The sequence below is a fragment of the Mixophyes fleayi genome, chromosome 2, assembly GCF_038048845.1.
Source record: "Mixophyes fleayi isolate aMixFle1 chromosome 2, aMixFle1.hap1, whole genome shotgun sequence".
In the NCBI taxonomy this organism is placed as follows: domain Eukaryota; kingdom Metazoa; phylum Chordata; class Amphibia; order Anura; family Limnodynastidae; genus Mixophyes; species Mixophyes fleayi.
This window is the reverse complement of record NC_134403.1, coordinates 263,455,755-263,476,692: the sequence shown is the minus strand read 5'-3', so window position 1 is coordinate 263,476,692 and position 20,938 is coordinate 263,455,755. Positions and strand designations below refer to the sequence as shown.

At 38.2% G+C, this 20,938-nt stretch overlaps 1 protein-coding gene across 9 annotated transcripts in view; it reads right to left on the bottom strand.

Moving 5' to 3' along the window:
* Positions 1-19,301, bottom strand: part of NFASC (neurofascin) — an 87,623-nt gene extending 68,322 nt beyond the window's left edge. For 4 of the 9 annotated variants that reach the window (XM_075196089.1, XM_075196091.1, XM_075196090.1 and 1 more), the window contains exon 1: positions 18,720-19,298. In XM_075196089.1, the coding sequence (XP_075052190.1) occupies positions 18,720-18,726 (7 nt within the window). In that variant the 5' untranslated portion in view covers positions 18,727-19,298. Of the gene's footprint in view, positions 1-18,719 lie in introns of all 9 variants that reach the window. The other 5 variants (XM_075196095.1, XM_075196097.1, XM_075196093.1 and 2 more) reach the window with 4 other exon arrangements.
* Between the last annotated feature and the right edge of the window lie 1,637 nt (positions 19,302-20,938).

Below are 20,938 nucleotides of genomic sequence, written 5' to 3'. Positions count from 1 at the left end.
TTGCTAGCTATTATGCTATAGAAAATGCAAATTCATGGTTACACTTGTACACTATGACCCCATGGAAGTTTTCATATTTAGTGCTGTTGTTATAGATTTCATTTGCATGCACAAAAATACAGGCTCAGTCTCTACACAGTATCGTGTTTCTGCATCCTACACACAAATGTTTAACCTCTTCCCCAGTTTCCCAATGCAGCATGTGCAAATGTCTGGCAGATATGTTGATGTTCTCATTAAAATACCATTTACATAGCAATGACCCCATGCCTGCCCTAAACAATATCTTTCTTGTGTTTCTTTTTGTTTTCAGCAGAAAATTAGTTCATTTACCCTTTAACCTCTATGGTCTGTGTTCTGGTTACTTATATTCTTGCCTGGTCCTTCCAGGAAAAAAAGAAACATCACACACGGGTCTGAATTTTCCCTGGAGTGTTTCTGTGTAGATGGAGCAAAGCCAGCCAGCCTGTTTGTAGGAGATCAGCAAGAGGACCAGTTAATATGCAGATGAGCGCAGAACATTGCCCGCTCCCTGCAGGCAGCTCAGCCTCATCCATATGGATTTCTGGCTGCAGTGTGGGAGTAGATAGTCTATGCAGTTAAGGCTTTATTAGTCATTTCATGGTCTGATATTAATATATGTGTGTACATGGTGCTGCCATTTCCTATGTTCCTCTGTGTCGGTCCATGTAAAGCTTGGAGAGAGATGATGGGCCCCGATGGGTAAAGATTAATTTGCAGTTTTCTGGATGTATGCACCTGTCACAGATGAATCAATAGACTGTGTCCCGCTAGTGTGTCTCTGTCCCTTCTGAAGGAACCAGCTCAAATTTGGTCTCTGTGGCAACAAACACCAAATTTCCCAGGAGAATATACAGAATGTCAAAGCAGGAGACGGAAATTACCTCATATTATAAATATGTGACGTATAGCTGTGCATATATTTCATATATACAACGTGCACTGTGATTCTCTTGAGCTTAAATAACAATTAACATTAATGTGCTTCAGTGTAATGATAACGAGACAGACACATAACATTTATCTTCATGATTCAGCTGATCCAAGTGTAGTTAAAGTAGGAATAGTGCTTGACTTTGTGTGTGATATCTAGTGAACAAACCAGATGCATAAAAAAACAGTCATTAGCACTGCCTAGAAGCTTTTACAGAGGGTCAATGGGACGAAGACTTTAAAATATTTATAGAGCGGAGCCATACTCCTTTGATACAAAGGAGCTTTTATTTTATTTGCCTCTCCTTCAATTGAAAGGACAAAGCTTCCATCTCATATTCTATTTTTACAAAAGGTCTTTTCTTCTTTGCTATACAATTAACCCTTCTGTTGCCTTAAAGTACATATCTGCTTTCTAACATATAGAACTTGCAGACCATCTTGCATGCTGAAGGTTTAAGCTCTGATTGGTTGAATAACTCACACTAACCATAAAGAACCAAAACTCAATTGCACTGTAATGCTGCAAAAAGAGTATATGTATTGTATCATATAGTGTTTGGGAGACCTCTTACTAATACATTTACACGTTTGTCTGTGGAGCATTTTTTGAACCTCAGTGAAATGTACATAAAGGACTTATGTAAGTCAATAGTGGAGGAAAACGACAGTCAAGTTGCTAATTTGTACAAACATTCAAGAGTACACACTATGCCACTTGCTTGGCCAGTCGGCACTAATATTACTTTTTTTGGGGGGGGGGGGGGCAGTATAGATAAAACAAGGTATAAATACAATGGTCCTCATTTACAAAGTGTACTCGATGCGCACTGCAAATCCTCTGGGTTATGTACCGTTGTACATGCCTACTGTACACTCTCAAGAAACGACTCAGCACAGCAGTGTACTTTGGTGAGCGGAATAAGAGAGAGGCCGCGTGTGCGCAATTTGTAAATTGCAGGGCTGTAACTAGGACTGTGTGAGAGGGGCGACTACTCAGGGCGCAGTGCTGAAGGGGGGCACAGTTTATGAATATTTTAGGTCCATTTGGTTAAAATTCAAAGCTAGGGAGTGGCAGTTCTCCTTCTCGCCTTGGGCGCTAAAATATTAAGTTACGGCTCTGGTAAATTGCATAATTATGAAGGATTAAGTGAAAATGCAGAGTTCTTAACTTATTCATCATCATTTATTTATATAGCGCCACTAATTCCGCAGCCCTGTACAGAGAGTTCACTCACATCAGTCCCTGCCCCATTGGGGCTTACAGTCTAAATACCCTAACATACACACACAGACAGACACATAGACTAGGGTCAATGTGTTAGCAACCAATTAACCTACCAGTATGTTTTTGGACTGTGGGAGGAAACCAGAGCACCCAGAGGAAACCCATATAAACACGGGGAGAACATACAAACTCCTCTCAGATAAGACCATAGTTGGGAATTGAACTCATGACCCCAGTGATGTAAGGCAGAAGTGCTAACCACTTAGCATCCATGCTGCATGCACCGTGCTTTGTTTACAGTAAAGGTTTAGTATGTGTCAAAAATTAAAAGAGCAAAACAATTTATCAGTTTTTCACTATAAGGCTATGCAGGGATTTGAACAATGAACTTCTGTGTCTACTACAGATCCATTTCTTCACAGGTTTCATGTACTGGAATTGTGTCCCTAATATTCATTTATATCTTGGTCTACTGACTGTCCCTGATGCTTTTTACCTCATTGGGGGGTATTCAATTGTTTCTTTTAACGCGCTAAAACCAAAAAAAAACGAGCGCTCTAAAAATATTACCGTTAATACGGTAATTACTCGCTAAATTTCATCTCGCAGCTCCCTGAGCAGCGAGCTGAAATTCAGCCCGCTGGCAGCGAGTAAGTACCATATTAACTGTTTACGCGTGCAAAATTACCGTATAATATGAAGTTTTTTTAGAGCGCTCGTTTTTTTTGGTTTTAGCGCGTTAAAAGAAACAATTGAATACCCCCCATTTAATCACCTACAGATCCTTGCTTTTTAATTATATTTTTTTATTTGCAAGTCCAAATATAATACTGGTATTGACCTCTGCCAAGCTTTCATATGTAAACCCAGGTAGCTGTACAACCATATATGTGTATCCTCTTGGAGTAAAATATACCATTACCAAGAATACTCCTTGAAGACATGCCACTGACTTGTCAATAGTAACTCCATCTTATAAAAATGGAAGCAGACACCTAAATGTAGACCAACCATGACCATGACATACCACATTAAACTTGTAGTGATGTTAGTATAGCTCATACTTTAATCCACCAATTTGTATAAAGAATTTCCAATACATAGGACATTGCAATTTAATCAACAAAGTCTATAAACCAGTAGACTTCTGTGGACTGCCCAATGTCCTTTGCCCTAATCCTGAAAATTGAAGGTCAATATTATTATTATCTTTTTATCTTGTTGAAATATTACGCAGTGCTGTACATTGAAGGATCACGATATGACACAACTTACATACAATGACACAAACAGAAGGTAAAAATGGCCTTGCCCAAATGAGCTTACAATGTAAGAGATGTGAGTAACGCCTGATAACAATTGGTGGGGGAAAGTGCAGGTGGCTATTGTTAGGCAGCAGCATTATCAGTCTCCAATGTATGACACCTGGGGCCCAATTAATTAAGGAACTAAAATGCCTATATGTGCCATGTTTCGCGTAAAACTGCTCTGACCATAGGCCAGTGAACCCAGCAACATCCTCTTCATCCTCAAGCACAGAATACCATTACTATAGGCTATGATTTCATTGGCGGAACGGAGAGAGAAATGTGCGTATGCATGCAGTCAATGTACAGTAAGGGCGTGCCGCGCTTGAGCGCACACAGCAGTGTCCGATTCAGGCTTTAGCCACCTAAAAAGTATGCGTGGTATCACTTGCACCAGCTTCGTTTTACATTTTTGGAATTAAAGACTATTATTAACAGGTGACATTAATAGAATAATTTGTTTCTGTGCGTTCTATTGGAACTACTTTTTATTCCACATATGTATTAGACGAATCCTGCAGGGTATTGTCTGCACGTCCGTTTTGAATGTCTTAATGAATCGGGCCCCTAATATTAAAAGAAAATACCAGGGACTCAGCCTAGGGATGCATCTCCACCTGAACCAGCCACCTTTCCTTTTGATATGCGATCTTCAGTATTTGGGTTGCACCAGGAATAACATACGCTTTCATACAAACATACATATACAGCATACAATCCTTAATAATAAAATAAATGTTGCAAGCTAATGATTCGTTTTATAAAGTATGCTGACTCTGCTGACAGTCTTTAGTTGGCTTGTTTCCTTCCATTATTTCGCAACTTATTTTTAGCCTGTTCTAGCAGCATATTCTAAATGCTGTAAAATGGGCGACAAGCTAGGATTTGGGACAAGAATGAGTCAGCAACCTTTACCAGCCCATTACAGGAAATATGCTGGATCTTGTCCATGATTGATCTGTAATGCACTGCAGACTCTTCCAGGCTTTGTGTAGTGCCTACCACTCCAACAAATGTATAAAAAAATAACTATTACCTATATTTATCTAAAATAGTTAACAGTAAGAAACAATCCATCCTAAAACCAATGTCACTTAAATGATGGTTGTGGACGATGCTTTGAACAAGTTTGCCTGACACATGCAGCATTAACATTAAGCTCTCAATGTGCGTTTAATGCACATCAACAAGGCTTAGTAAATTATGCCTGTAAGTGAATAGACCCGTACACACACGATCTCTGGCAATTGTTCATCTTGCTTCATGTTGTGTTGTGTCAATTTCACCATTACCTCACAATCTATAACACTCTGTAAAATATAGATTTTATTCGATGGAACCGCTCATTACCTACATAATACACTCTCCTGCAAGCAAGTTTGGATGCTCTGTCAAAAGTGAAGACAAGTTTTTGTCTACGCTTTAACGTTTTTTTTTCAACATGAGCCGGAGGTCTTAGGAACATAGATACATGTCTCATTATTGTAGGCTGCGTGTTGGGCCTAATACAAAGCAATAATATCCTAATTATGAATAGCTTTGAAATGTAATGTAACAAAATGAGAAACATTGTAGCAGTTCCAATATAACAGCAACTTGTGGCTGGACATAGATGCCGCTGACCCACGTCCTGTACACATTAGTGGCTTTAAGAATGTGCACTGATGATGATCTGATGTGAACGCCAAAATAATGTAATTATTTTACAAATTTTCACAACAAAAATTAGAATTTGTAAAATAATCCAAGTGGGCAGCCATATGCTGTAATCCATTATCCTCACCCTCAATACTTCAAACTCCAGCCCTCCATACAACCCTACTACACCTCCCTGCTTTAAAACTACTGTGCCACAAACAGTGGATGGTTTGAGGGAAAACCATCCACACGCCCCACTTTTTACTCTAATCACGTGAGTCACATGTCCTCATTCCCCAATTACCACCCCCCCCCCCCCCCCCAAACTTAAATTCAGCTTGAAATGAAACCCCACCAAATGCACAGCTGTTGAAGTCTTGGGTAAATGAGAAATTTGTTATCAGCAGCACTTTCCGTTCATTCCATTCCCCCGGTCCGCTCTCTTCTGAGTCAAACAGCTGTCAGCATTACTGGAGTATAGAGCCTGTGGGTGTCCTGGTATCATGATATGTTGAAAGTGGGAAGGTCAATTTGACCCTCTTCATTTGTCAAAACAAGGTGAAAACATTTGAAAGTTCAAAACAAATTAATAATAACAACAAATTAATTCAGCTAATCACTTACATTGAATAAATGAAATTGCACCTTGAAAAATGAAGTACCAAAAATAAATGTACAGTGCAATGTTTTGAACTATTCACATAGAAAACTGCACTGAAAGTCCTGAAAAAAACACAGCATTTATTAAATATATTGCACAACAATCTCCTTGTATCCCTTTTACATTGGTAGCGTCTGATGGGATACAGATGACTTGAGAAACTATTTGTTCAGTACTATAAATGTGCTTCATGTAGAAAGAACGTCCCTACCAAGAATATAGTGCACACAAAGAAGGGCTTTATGTGGTTTTATAAAAACAAGTTTTTCATCATTGTGGAACATCGTATACAGAAATCTAACATGTTACAGAGCTAATTATTTTGCAAATGTTATTTATTCTTTATAGCAGATGTGAGAGTTGTTTATCAAGCTTCGCAGATGTGTCTTATATCCTAAAACTGTTGTGAAATGTATAATGCAAATAATGTGTCACTTTGTATTAATCAGTGTATCAACTGTTTATCCAATTTATTACCTCTGGCTGAAAAGCTCAACAAATCTAGTTTTGTGCTATGTATAATGGCTTTCTGGGTCAAATAGTAATTGAGATATTTAATGAGGCATTTGTTGCAGCTGGAGGGAGAAAAGTACTTACTACATATGACAAGTAGATTTATAATGTTAGTGAGGCGCTGATGAGGATAAAAATGTGAATTTTAGATAGTATACAATATAATCATTAAAGAGCACCATTCCTTGCCACATAAAAAACACACTACTATCTAGAACAGTGACATGTGGCCTTCACCTGCGGTCCCTAGAACCTTTCTGCTTTGATGTCATATTTATTTATGATAGCTTGATGCCTGCTGATATGTTATTACAGACAGGTGCCCCTCTTTATTAAACATATTTTTTTTTATTTATACCTGAGATTAAGGATGACATTTTAAAGGTTAAAAGGCCACAACATGCAGCCCTTGAAGTGTATCAGGTTGCCTACCACTGATCTAAAAAATATTCAACTAATATCAACTAAGGATTTTCCTACTCGATCCCTTGAATCTACAGTGACAGCAGCCATCATTATTTTTTAGCCGCTAGAATGCCTGTTGAATATGTCTCCTCACACACATTTGCATGCTATGGCAGTGGAAGAGGACACAGTTAAAATATGAATAGCAATAATATTACAGATTATGCTTTTCTGGAACAAGCTGTCAAGATACTGAGGTAATTTGCAATGTATCATTGACTTGCAAAGTGTTAATTCATCATAACACACCTGCTTTTATGTCCTGCATTGTAACAGTCTCGTTAATTGCTGCACTTATATGATTGTCCAGTCAATGAGCTCTACATGTTACAGTACGATAACTGGTGCACTGTTTGTGGCAAATTATGTATTGCTGCTCCATACCAACATCAATCTCCTCAGCATTTCTCAATAAGTGGAGGAATTCTTAATGCAGACAGTGTCAGAAGGTGCTGGGTACCAGCCTGGTGACTATTCCTTCTGCTGCTCATCTCTCACCCCTGCCTCCCATTACTGTTCTTTTATCATAACCCAGCATCTGCCAAAGACAGAAAACACTAGTCTTTTCTACCATTACATATGGCTGGGACATCTGGGTAGTGGCAATGTATCTATACAGGTGCTGATGGTGATAGTCACATGGGCAGAAAATATTAAAATATGGCATTTTAAAGCTGTTTTACCAACAAAAATAATTTACTGCCATTATGTGCACCAATATTGGCTGATTGTAAAATACAACGAAACAAGAAAGAATTGTATCTGTAGCAAAGCATATTTATGCCGTATCACTGCAACAAATACAAAGTTAAATGGATACCACATGCGATAGGTCAAAGACGTACATCATCATCATTTATTTATATAGCGCCACTAATTCCGCAGCGCTGTACAGAGAACCCATTCACATCAGTCCCTGCCCCATTGGAGCTTACAGTCTAAATTCCCTAATATTGACACACACTCAGACTCAGACAGACAGACACACACACAGATTAGGGTCAATTTTGATAGCAGCCAATTAACCTACCAGTATTTTTTGGGAGTGTGGGAGGAAACCGGAGCACCCGGAGGAAACCCACGCAAACACAGGGAAAACATATAAACTCCACACAGATAAGGCCATGGGTGGGAATTGAACTCATGAGACTTTACTGTTTGACATGTTTTTTTCAACATAATTTGGCTCTTAAGTATATGTTCATATTACTATGACGTTTACATAATACCATGGTACAACATAACAGTGGTATGTGTTTTTTTTTAGCACAACATTTCAGTTTGTTAATTATCCAGGAGACACTAAAACTACCATTTGTCCTGAATATATTACTTGTTTAGTTACTCTACTTCCAGACTGATCCCAGTGATCTGGATATTTTAGTAACTTTATTATGTCTAGGGGCCTGATTCATTAAGGATCTTAACTTAAGAAACTTCTCTTTTAAGTCTCCTGGACAAAACCATGTTACAATGCAAGGGGTGCAAATTAGTATTCTGTTTTGCACATAAGTTAAATACTGACTGTTTTTTCATGTAGCACACAAATATCAACTTTAAATTTCAGTGTACAAATAACCTATCAAGTATTTGTGCGCTACATGAAAAAACAGTCAGTATTTAACTTATGTGCAAAACAGAATACTAATTTGCACCCCTTGCATTGTAACATGGTTTTGTCCAGGAGACTTAAAAGAGAAGTTTCTTAAGTTAAGATCCTTAATGAATCAGGCCCTAGATGTATCATTATTAGAGGCATGTGTTTATGCAGACAGTGACATATATACCTTTAGATTACTCTCTTATCGATATCTGACATTTCCTAAATCCTGCAACCGAAATAGTTATGTGCTGTCCCTCAAACTTTTTTAAGATGCAAAATAGTCGCACCTGTCCATCTTCCTCTGACAGGTGTGATTTTTATCATGTAACTCCTAACTTGCTTCCTTATTCACAGATGTCACAGCTGAAGATAAAAACAGCAGGTTTATGCCTCTGCACAAAGATTATAGTCAGCTGTTGTCCAGGGGCTGGAAGCTCCTTTGTCTGGACCATGTAATGTCACTAGACAATGAGGCTCCAGCTGTCCCCTGCTGGACATCTGTCCTTTAACTACCCATAATACTGAGCAACTAAGTTTGTGCAATGTGGTCAGTGACCCTTACTTATTACTATTCACCCATATTTTTTTTTTTAAGTACATTAATTGTTTACACATAAAATGGTTTGTAGATTGGTTATCAAGTTCAAGTTATTCATTATTTTGTGAGGAAAATAAGTTATCATTATTATTTTACAAAATATGGACTTTAAATTAATATATTTTTATTTATAAAATAAAAACATTCTCTGCAACATTGCTTGTGGGTAGGTCATATCATCTTACATGCTTGTAAAGTGTCTTGAGCCCTGATCCTTCTTCATATTCAGAATATCCTTCTTTTGAGGGAGTAGAGATCCAAATCGACTCAGTCACCAGAGGTATCTGTTTTATTTTTACATTTAAAATCTAATTCACTCTCCACATCTGCTGTTAGACTATTCCATAGATCCATCCCATTCAAACTCATTTTCTCACTTGGCATTTTTAGAAACTAATGTTATTATTTTCAGGGATTTATGGCTATAATGTTGATCTACGCTGCAAACCAATCACATCTAGCTGCTAGAGTTTGTGTACTGTAGCTGTCAGGACATCCTATAATGGAAGATTAGACGTACATACCACCATATTGAAAGAAATGTGTGCCAGAAGGGTATCAATATGTGATGTTGTGGAGGAAGCTGACAGTGTGACAGAAGGAGAGACAGCAGGGGGTACTTGGAGGACAAGGAAACTAATGGGAAGAAATCTATGGAATAGAGGGGTAAAGGATACAGTGAGAGGGACGGAGCAGATGTAGAGGAGGAGCTGGATGTACAGATGACCAAGAATATGGAGCCATATTGAATGGAGAGCAAGTGAGTGTGAAAGTTACAGAGATTAATCCTGTCCTGCCAGTTAAGTATCTCACTGATAGGGAAACCTACCAGGCTCAAATAGCACACAACACTCTGTGTTTGATTCATATTTTTCAATCTGCCTACAGCTTTTCAGTAATGACAACACAGTGATTTTTACTTAGGCCTTGCACAGAAACCGCAGCTGTCATCATAAAACAGAGATACACAAATTACACTCCCCCTGCACATACATATTTAATAGTTCACACTTCTTTGCATTGAAAAACTATCCACAAGCATTCTAGCTGAGCCTCCCACACAGTCATCTACCATATTCAGAGTTACAGTCCTATCCCACCTTATTACGCCTCCAGATGTATGATGTTATACTGTTCCACATTCAAGTCTATGTATCACATGCACAAGGAGGACACTGTTGTAACCTCTCTGAACTGTCCCATAGAAACAGATTACATCAGTTTATAACAATTACTTGTACTAATATCTGTCTCATCTGCTTTAAAGTACAGGCCTTATTTGCTCATTTGAAACACACATTTAACAGACCAGAGTTCCTGTGGCCACAGTCTAGTATTGACTAAGTTTAAGGCACAGGTACATTGGCTGCTTACATTTCATCTGTGTTCTAATCAGTCCTATATCAGTGACGTGGGGTGATATTGTACACTATTAACTATCACTTTAATACTTTTGAAAATATTTTTGTTTTGTTTTTGCTTGCAAGGCATATTAAACGGAGATGTGAGAGACAAGACTGCAAATGCATGCAGAGATGAAAAGTTGCTAGTCAGATGGTAGTGATAACAAACATGTACAGTGTGTATTCATGGGGATACACGTGACTTATGATGTCATGAACTCCCTTTATGGTGATTGGTTGTCACATGTGTGTGAGATCTTTCGCAAGGAATTATAATTTTCTTTTTCACTTTTTTCCCTCAGAATGGAGCTGCATGCATCTTGTGAAATGGTATAAATAAATATAATTGGGTATACATATATACAGTATATTTATATAGTATAAAGACATGCACAATTAGCACTCATTAAAAACTGAATTAATCAGATTGGATTCACTCAACCACTGTAAATATATACACTGCTTCTAGGTCAACTGTTATTATAGCTATTATATCATTACTATACAGTTCTGAAATACAATCCAACACTGGCCGCTTGGTATAGAAGGATGGTGTGTGATGGGCAAAACTAATTCTCCTAATCCTCAGATTGCAATACTTTCATACTCCCTAGTGATCTACAGTTCAGTAAATATCTTATTATAATCCCATCAAAAAATGGTACATGCCTCTGGCAGCAATCCCTCTAGCCAGACAATAGATGAGCTTATTTTAGATTATTCCCTGGCCTAATTGGCAACATCAAAGTTATTTTGTATATAAATAATACAAATGTATGACTATTTTGGTATTTTACCTTGCTATCTGCAGTTTGTGTTGTTCAAATTTTTAAAAGAATAGGCAAACTGTTACTTTTAAATCATCTCCCCGGTTCTATTTTGCAACCCATGGTTATATTTCTCTGGCCCAGATCACCCTAAGGTTATCTTATTTAGCAGTTCTGACCATGTTTTCTTATAGCTTCTTTCGCAATGGGGATGGAATTGTACTCAGCAATCTAAATTAGTAAGAGAGATTTATGCATAGTCTCTAAACTGACAACAGGAAATAATGATTCCTAAAAAGTGACAAAAGGGCTTTGAGAAATGGGTGGTGGGAGTGGAAAGATGTAGGAGATGTAGAAGAAATGAGGATAAGAGTACATGGAATGTCACAGGAAATAATGGGATGAAGGAAAGAGGGTTCAATGTGAAGTTTAGATGAGAATGGAATGAGTAGCTGGTAGCAAAAAGAGAAAAGTCTTATAGTTTAACACTGAATATCATATATGAAAGCCTGTCTGAAATGAAAATACCAGAGTACTGACAATGTTGTCACATTATTAAAGGTCTATTGACTTCTGAATTAAAAGGTGCAGACATACTGTGGGATTCTAAACACTTCTTCCTGATTTTATCAGCAATGTTTTCCCAACCAGTAGTGACTATAAGCAGATTGGTCGAGAGGAATGACCACTGAGACGCATTCTGCTGTTGTTAACATTTAGGTGCACGGATTGGCTACATGTTCACCTAGCCCCTCCTACATCAGACTTACCTACACCTGCATACAGTGGAGTTTGCTGAGCTGAAATACGCTGTGCAGCTGTTAACGTTTTAATGTTCTGATCTGATTCATGTTATTCTAATCATCTTACATTATTTCTGCTTCTCAGTATATCCCTAGTTTTAAGGAACACATACAAAAAATGACATTTGCATACCGTGATTATTTAATTCACTGTAAAAATAATCTCATCCACCCCATAGTGCACTATATGCTTGTGCAACACATTTATCATAACTGGACTTACTGTGCCTGTTTGCCGTTTCACTATCAAGTTATAATAATACCAAAAAATGGGTTGAACAAAGTTAAATGTATTGTGTTTATTATATCTGAAGACTGGGTCAGCTGTAGTGGAAGCAAGACATGGGAAATAGTGATACAAGCAACAGGCCATGTGTAAGATTAAAGAGCAATTCTTACAGTAGAGAAAAGCTTTTCAATGCCAAAGAGTACAGAAACCATTATTAAAAAGACAAGAACAATTTTCAAAAGATAATGTATAACAGAAGTTAAAAAATAAACACAGAGATCAGCAAAAAATTTTAAGTTCAGAATTCATTGGATTTCTGAAAAATCCAATAACCAACTGGAATGCAGGAAAATGTCAAATGGTTAAATCTTTAAATAAGTAAAACATCTATAGGTCAGGATTGTGGGGCACAGCCAGAGTGAGTACTATGCCAGTTTGTAGAGCTCATCTTGTGTGAAATCACTCTGTGACCACTCATGAAGATTTGTGTGATTCTGCCACTTATGTCAGTCTGAACTTGGAGAGGTGGGATGGGGGAGTCTGAGACAGTCCCAGTACATAAAGGGTGTGTTTAGGCAATTGTGAATGGATGCAGACTAGGAATATTCGACTGAAAATATTATTTGTGGATGGTCAGGGGCAGGTGCAGATAGCGGATGATGATGGCCTCCAGGCACTAACAAACCGCTTGTAATTGGCTGTTGGCAACTGCACCGCTAACATGAACTGGTGCACGCGGACAGGTGCTTCCTTCGTTGCTCAGGCATATATTATGCTTCTGTGTTCTTGTTTGAACAAAACTTTGATTTCTGCACAGGAGTTAGGGAATTGTTCCTACAGTATTAGAGAAGCTTTTATGCTTTATTGATGCCTAATAGTGAATGAGTTTGTTGCACATAAGACAAATAGATAAAAACATGGGTGCCAATGGGATGTAAGTGCCTGTGATGTGTGCCTGGCATAAATCTGTACTGGTGCAATGATCCTAAGATGCGTACGGCTCAGCATATGGGTGTAAATCCGCAATTTTTTCATCTGAGTGTAAATTACGCCGAACTTGCCACCAACTCTGCATCAGGCCCTATGAGGTCAAAATATCAATAAACTCCCAGTGGGTTTAAACTTGGTATATACATAAGGCAGTGACTTCATAACAATCCCAAACTGTACTTGTTTGCCCTCCTAGGCCTATCCTCCCCATCGCCAACGAGCTTCATGGCTGCATCCTCCCCCACATATCAGCAATTTAAAACAAATGAGTGTAAAATGATACTTGTTATACGGGCTAGAAAAAGGTACACTAAACCCCAAAATTGAATTTTTCAGATATGAATCATGAAAGTAAAATACATTGTCCAGCGTTAACCTGATATTTAACTACAGCTCTGTTAAACAGTATTATCTCCCCAACACCACCACAAACAGCTAAAGCTTATCCAGTATCTTTAGGACAGTGTCCTAATGGGATCTGATAGGGATCAAAATGCTGAAACTGAGTTAATGTGAGCTCACTACCATGCCCTGTGTACAAATCTACCTACCCACACAGTGCAAAACACCAGTTATCTCATGTATATTATTCAGCTTAGTAATACACAGACTTTAATATATATTATTGTCAAATAGTGACTTTAGCTGCTCTCTAAATTGATAAAAGATTGGAGTCTTGTGTGTGTGTGTGAAACATTTGAACGTAAAAGATGTTTCAGACGTGAGAAATTTCTTTGCTAGTGAAAGGATTGAAGAAAGAAAAGCCAGAAGATTCAGTAAGTGTGAGACAATGGTGTGATATTGGAATTTCATTATTTCAATTGACATCAGTTAAGGGGGGTTAACACCAGTTTGAGTTTATATATTTTATATATGTTCCAACTATAGTTACTATTTGTAGCGCCCTGCATATACTTTACCCATATATGATAAACGTGCAGCTGTCATATCTATAATATTCCCAGCTTGGCGAGACAGCAATACAACCACCACGCTGCCCAACATACATACCAAACAACCAGAGAGTTAAATAATTTAATACAAGAGAGGCTATGGAGGTAGATTTCAATTCAAATAACCACAAAAATGGCCTTAGTATCACCTGTAAATGGTTAATAAGTAACTGCAAAAGACTAGAATGAAAGAGTAAGTAGAAGATTCCCAAAGATTCCAATTGATAAGATACAATTTTACAATATAGTACTCCACAATTCAATACAATTTTTGGGAGTACAAACAACTTCATACTCTATGTAAACAGGAGTATAAAAAATACAATCGGTCTAAAACATGTAAAATGGAAAACAAATATTATCAGCAAGACCATCACTCACGCCATGTTCAGAAGAGACTATGGCACACACTGTTACTCAACAAACTACTGTCAACAAACAAAAGGAGGCAAATGTAAACTTTCTATAAGGAAACATTTATGAGCGGTACAGGCAAGGAGTTTACCTTACAGGTAAATTTCCCTCCACTCAGAGTACTGCTTGACACAATAACAACAAGATGTCAAATCAAGTCTCCAATAACCATTACTATCTGTTGTTGGTGAGATCTCAGCCAATAACAAAACATTTTCATCCGACTTAGTTTATACAGGGAGATTATTTTGGAAGCAAATCTGCACAAGGCACTAATAAACTCTCCCACGGGGGCTGGCTGTATGTTATCTGATTCCATGTAAATTTTACAGTTAGAGTAATATTAATTGATATGATCACAGCACAATGTACACATTACATGTTAGTAAATGCCAATTCTCTGAAAAAGTATTGGCAAAGGTTACATTTGTTCTATGTAGTGAAAAAAGCCAAAGAGCACAAGAACATTTTTCTAAAGATACAGTATAGCAGACGTTACAGAATTAAAAGAATAACAGAAATTAGCTCAATGACTTTGTTAGGTTGACAATTATTTGGATTTCAGCTGATACAATACTCAAGGAATGTAGGAAAATGTCACATTGCTACTCATTGAATCAAACTAAACAACTTGAGGTCTGGATAAAGATTATGGGCCTGATTCATTAAGGAAAGTTAAGCAAGAAATGGAGTAAGTATTCTTACTCAACTGAACCAACCCCCATTAGCATAGCATACATTGCAAAAATGTGTACTGAGCATGCCCACAAAGAGAGTACACACATATGGGTGCAAGACTTGCGCCCATGTGAAACATTCATCTCCTCCTAAAGAGGAAGGCGGCCAAGTACAGTAGTGGCGTGTTGACGCAAATGTGGCTGTGTCAGACCAGCATGGCGACACATACACCTGTCAGGAGCTATATCTGACGCACCTGCTAGAGGGCAGATGCAAATACATGTTGATCATGATAAATGTCACCAGACTAACTATCCACTTGTGTTTGCAAATTCACATCTGAAACTGACAGATGTTTTCGTGCATATACAATAGGATTTTGTGAGTGTATAAATATTTTTTTTGCTACTTTAATTTGCATGTAAGGAGTATTATATCTGCTGTATTATATCAAGCCTAATAGCAAATGTGTTGTTTTTTTTATCAAATCAAATGTTAACAAACTTTTGTTATGCTTATGGCCTGGTTGCGTACGTGGGTGTATGTTTGCCTGGTGTAAACCTGGCATATATGCTGCAGCTGCAGTGCTGGATGCACCTTGAGATGCCTACTGCTCAGTATATGGGGGTAAAAATGCTATATTTACAGGCAGCTTTCTAGCTTACACTACACCCAACATGCATCCAACTCAGGATCAGGCCCTAAGTGATCAAATATCAAATTTATCCAGCATGAGTTTGCACTGACAGGCTCACGCGGAGATGGATGCCTATGCATAAAATATAACCTCTAAAATCTGCATATAAAAATAGTGCAGTTACGTCAATATACTGAGTCGGAAGCATATCAAGATACTCTGCGCCAGTCACACCTGCTCCAAGTTTACATCAGGCGTACTTACACACAGATAAACTACAAACCAATCGAAAAATGTGCTCTCTATTGTGTTTGATTTAAATAAAAAAATCTCTATAATACAGTGAGTATAATCTTAATTTTTATGTGCAAATGAAAGTAGCAAAAACTTATCTGAAAACTATGCTCACAAAATCATATCATATATGCACAATCAAAGGATAAATTCTCCTATCAGCTTTAGAGGTGAATTTGCAAACAGCCAATCAGAAGCTGCTAGTTAGTGCTGGTGACCGCCATCTCATTAGACTTTATTTGCACCAACCCTCAGGCATCTGCAAATGACATGGCTACTGACAGGCCTATATATAAGTCTTCATGTGGGTCTGCCTCAGTAATAATGCAAACATCCCCTTACACTATACTTGGTCTGCATCTGCACTCCACTTCCCTCCACTGGTCTGAATCTCCAAGTGTAGAGGCGCAAGTACAACATCTGCATCCGGATGTAGGCGTACCCTTTCTTTGTAGGCAATACTAAGCAAGCATGTCCTATGCCCAACTTTCTGAGCGCCTAGTATGTATGTATATATATGAACCCCCAGGCTTATCCTCCTCATAATCACAAAGCCCCAGGACTGCTTCCTCCTACATCATTCCTAGTGTAAGGCATAAATGTATTCTTCCAGTAATTTTAAAATTATAATTATTATGCTGGCAGTAGAAGATACAAAGAAAATTGGTAAAAGAATGAAATGAGAGGCAGCCTGTTGCCCATGGAACATGCCTATATACAGAACTGTGTGGCTGTTCTTCTAGGTCCAGTCCTGCTTTCTGCGTGTTGCTCATGTGACCCCAGAACAATTAGTTAATATGGGTACAGGATAAGAGACATTAATGTTCTTTCAGAACTACCTCATGAATGAAACAAGAGGTAATATACCCATGGTGCAGCTGGGGCACACTTCCTGCTCAATTTGTAACCTTTAATGACAAGATGTATTTTGGAGAATGTAAATAATGTTACTTAGCATACATATTTTAGGTAACCTTCTATATACAGTAATTCCTAGAAATCCATTTTCTGTCTTTGGGCTACATATTTAGGATAGCTATGGTGAATTAGATTCTCCACATTAAATTGCTGACCTTCTCTCTGCCCCCCTGTATCAGTCTTACATGTGTAGTAGACAATCTAATACTGGCCATTAAAGGTGCCACAGGATCTTCTAGTGGCCCTAAGTCTTACTGGGCACATATAACACTTCTGAAATAAGGGATGCATGAGAAAATGACTTCATTGCCCTCCAATATTGCACAATTATTTTCAAAATCAGTCCATCATGATAATTATTGTAAAATATGGTTATTTTCGACTTTACGGTAGGCCCATATAACAGGATTTATCTTTGGCCCTGCAGCTAATACTGGGCATATCCCTGCAGCGTTGTATACAAAAAATAGTAAGTGACATTATCTATTCCAAAATACATAGTTATAAGGTTTGATTCAATTACCAAGATTATGTTTTGCAAAGTCTAAAATTTTAGGCCCATAGCTAATAATATACGTTGAAGTCAACAGTAATTTCTAGATATCATGACAACTTATGTAGCCAAGTATGGATAGAAAACAGCACTGCAAACCATAACTCTGCCATTTCCAAGTTGAGGACTGTCCATTTTGTAACCTGCAGGCTGAATCTGACCCTCCAAGGTTTATGGCCACAAGCTTCTCAGAGAATCTCAATAGGTTAAGGTTAATATTTAATGTGGTAAGGCCCATGAGCATATATTGATAGCATAACATTTATAACAAATATGCATAATTTCATGAAAAACTTGTACAGTGCTATCCACATTTACTGATAAAACACACTAATAAAACAGCAATCAGCTGTGCCCAATACTGTAGCACCATCCATGAATCCCTCTAATGTACACTCAGGGAGGTTAAAGTTGGGGTACACTGCAATTTAATATAAGAAGCCCAGAACTCTTTTTCACTTTCCTTATAGAACAATTAGTAATACAAATACTATAAATTACTTTAGCATGGTTACTTGGCAGTGCTGTTTAGCTTTCAACTCTTCAATGTCAAATGGCACATAAAAATAGCATTTAACACATTAGTTGCCAGAACAGTGGTGGTAGGTTTTTGCTGTCTGACACAATAATATCAGACTATGAACCTATCCCGTTAGGTGATAGAGAATAGACACAGGCACGAAATACACATAAGAGATGTACATTGTCATTGCAAGAAGAGGGACAGCACAATGAGTGAGTCTCTGACAAATAAATAGTTTTCAGTCAGCAACACACAAAGACACACTGTGACAGAGAAAGACATGGGTGAGGGGTAGCATTGACACAAAGAAAGGAAAACAGTGACAATGAGATTTGCAGGTACAGAGAAAAGCTGCTCTGGCTCTGGAGATTAATGAAGCTATTCGAGATACCCATTTGAATATATTTTTGTACATTTTGCTGTGGTTAAAAAGGTGAATTAGAAACAATGCTCTGTAGGTAATATGTGTGTATATCATTTGATGCACACAGGACGCAGAATGTGTAGTAGGAACCTTCAGACTCATAGACATGGCCAATGTATTATAAGGCGCCCCCTCCCACTCTGCACCCTAGAGCCGCAGTGCTGACCTGTCATATCCCGGGCTGGCTGCTGCTCCTCTTTTCCTCTTTCGATACGATGCTGATGTGCAGGCCCAGGGAAATAGGTACTTGACCGCAGTTGTCCTCTGCGCAGTACCAGCTCTCCCGGTTCACCCTACACCAGATGATGCTCAGATGATGTAGGGATGTATGAAGTAGCTTCCGCTTGCAGGATGGGGGCTGATAGGTGGTGCAGAGGGCAAGAGCTGTGTGCCGGATAAATCCTGGAAGATAGATGCTTTTGCAGAATGGCTTATATGTGATATAAAGAAGTACTATATACAAACAGTAAGTATAGAGACAGCTGTCAAAAGCGCATGAAAATGTAAGATGTTCGGGTGATGCCGGAGTAGGCTGGTGCCTGCAAGCCCGGGTGATGCATGGAGTATGTGTTCAAGCTTCCTTCACGCCCTCTGCCAGGCTAGATGCTGAAGATTTGCTCAGTATTTCCTTAGCAGTGTGCTGAATAGGATGTCTTGTATGTCTGTGTGACAGGCTGTCAGTGAGCTGTGTCTCTCTCCGTGCACCGCATTAGGGCAGAGACCTGCGTGCACGTCCCTAGCACAGAGCAGAGCGCGTTCTCGTGGAATAACGCGCGCCCCCGCGTTCTCCACCTATAGCCTGTCACTGTGCCCGCGCTTGGCTAATGTGTGTAAATGTATGTGCATTTGCTGAGTGTGAATAGATGGAAGCAGAACAATAAAGAGAATAACCTAAAGAAAATTAGGCCACATGGTGAATGGATTTTTTATCACATTGGCTAGAGGAGGCAAAATCCCAAATGGGTGCAAATTACCAATCATGTAGTTATGAAATAATCTACATTTTGCCCTTTTAAAGCTCTTTGCTTAAGCGTAAAAAATGTTTTTGTATCAAATAGCATATTTGTTATTATTCTTAATTGTGTTACTTTTTGTCACAGGATTTTTTCATTAGCCTCATATTGCATTTTTTGTCTTGCACTATTATGTTTCAAAGATAGCAGCGTAGATAGTTACATTCATACAGCAAACATTACAAGTAATGTAATAGTATGCAAAACTATCTTGAGTACACTAAATACATTCAATTAAAAAGCATTGCTCAAAATGTGCCCTAGAGTTATCTGTTATTTCATTTGTACAATTTTTGCTTCAGCCTTCAATTTTCTTGAATGAGCATAAATGTACATTGCAGTAATAGTGCAGCACAGTTCAAAAGCTATGAAGCTTTATGATAAATTCCATAAATCTGTGTGCACATACTTTCTTAAACCATCATTTTTCTAGGGTTCATCTGATCCTCAGAAAGTCAAAGTTCTTAGAGCATCTATCAGGTGTTTGCTCCTACTTTTTAAATCTTTTTTTAATGTATTAACAACAGGTAACATTACATGTACACATGGATATATTGTGTATGATGATAGGAGAAAACCTTTGTACATATGTCTAATAGGTAAAACATGGCAGAGTTTTGGTTAATGTACATGAGGAAATGTGTCATGTTTATTAACACCACAATAAATGCCTAATTTAATGCAGCTGAGTTGCTGTTTATGTGGCATTTAAGATTAGCAGGTTATTTTCCAATGGAAAGAGGTTATTGAATATATTATATAATTTTGAATAGGTGATGGTGAGAAGGGAGTTAGTGGGGATATGATGGGTGGCTTGAGAGATGAGAGTTGGGAAGCAACATTAGGGGATAGGGGATGATAGGAGCCGGAAAAAGTGAGAGGAATTAGAGAGTGAATCGGGGGCTAATCCGAATGTTGGTAGAGGATTTTATCTATTTTTTTACTTTTTTTGTAATTATTATCCTTAATTTTTTAATATATGCTGGCTGGTATCAGAGTGGAGTGGTAAATGTACCTGGGAACCCAAGTTGTGTATAATTGAATATGAGTATATGAATGTGAGTGACTTTTTTATGCAGTTTTCTTATTTTAAAAGCTGGTTATGTATTCCATGTTGGTTATGAACCAGATAGAGTTTAATACCTCTTGGCATGAGGGTGGCAGGGGCAGGCTGGGCCTTCCCTTTAAGATATTCCTAATAGACTGCTGAGTCAAGTCTTGCCCCTGGGCTAAAATTTGGCAGCCCTCCGCTGGAGGGTGGGTCTATTTTATTCCAGTTGTGTGCGACCTGGGGCCTGATTACGGAAAGGAAAGCAAAAAAGGAGTAACTTTGCACCTTGGCAAAACCATGTGGCATTGGAGGGGAGAAAAT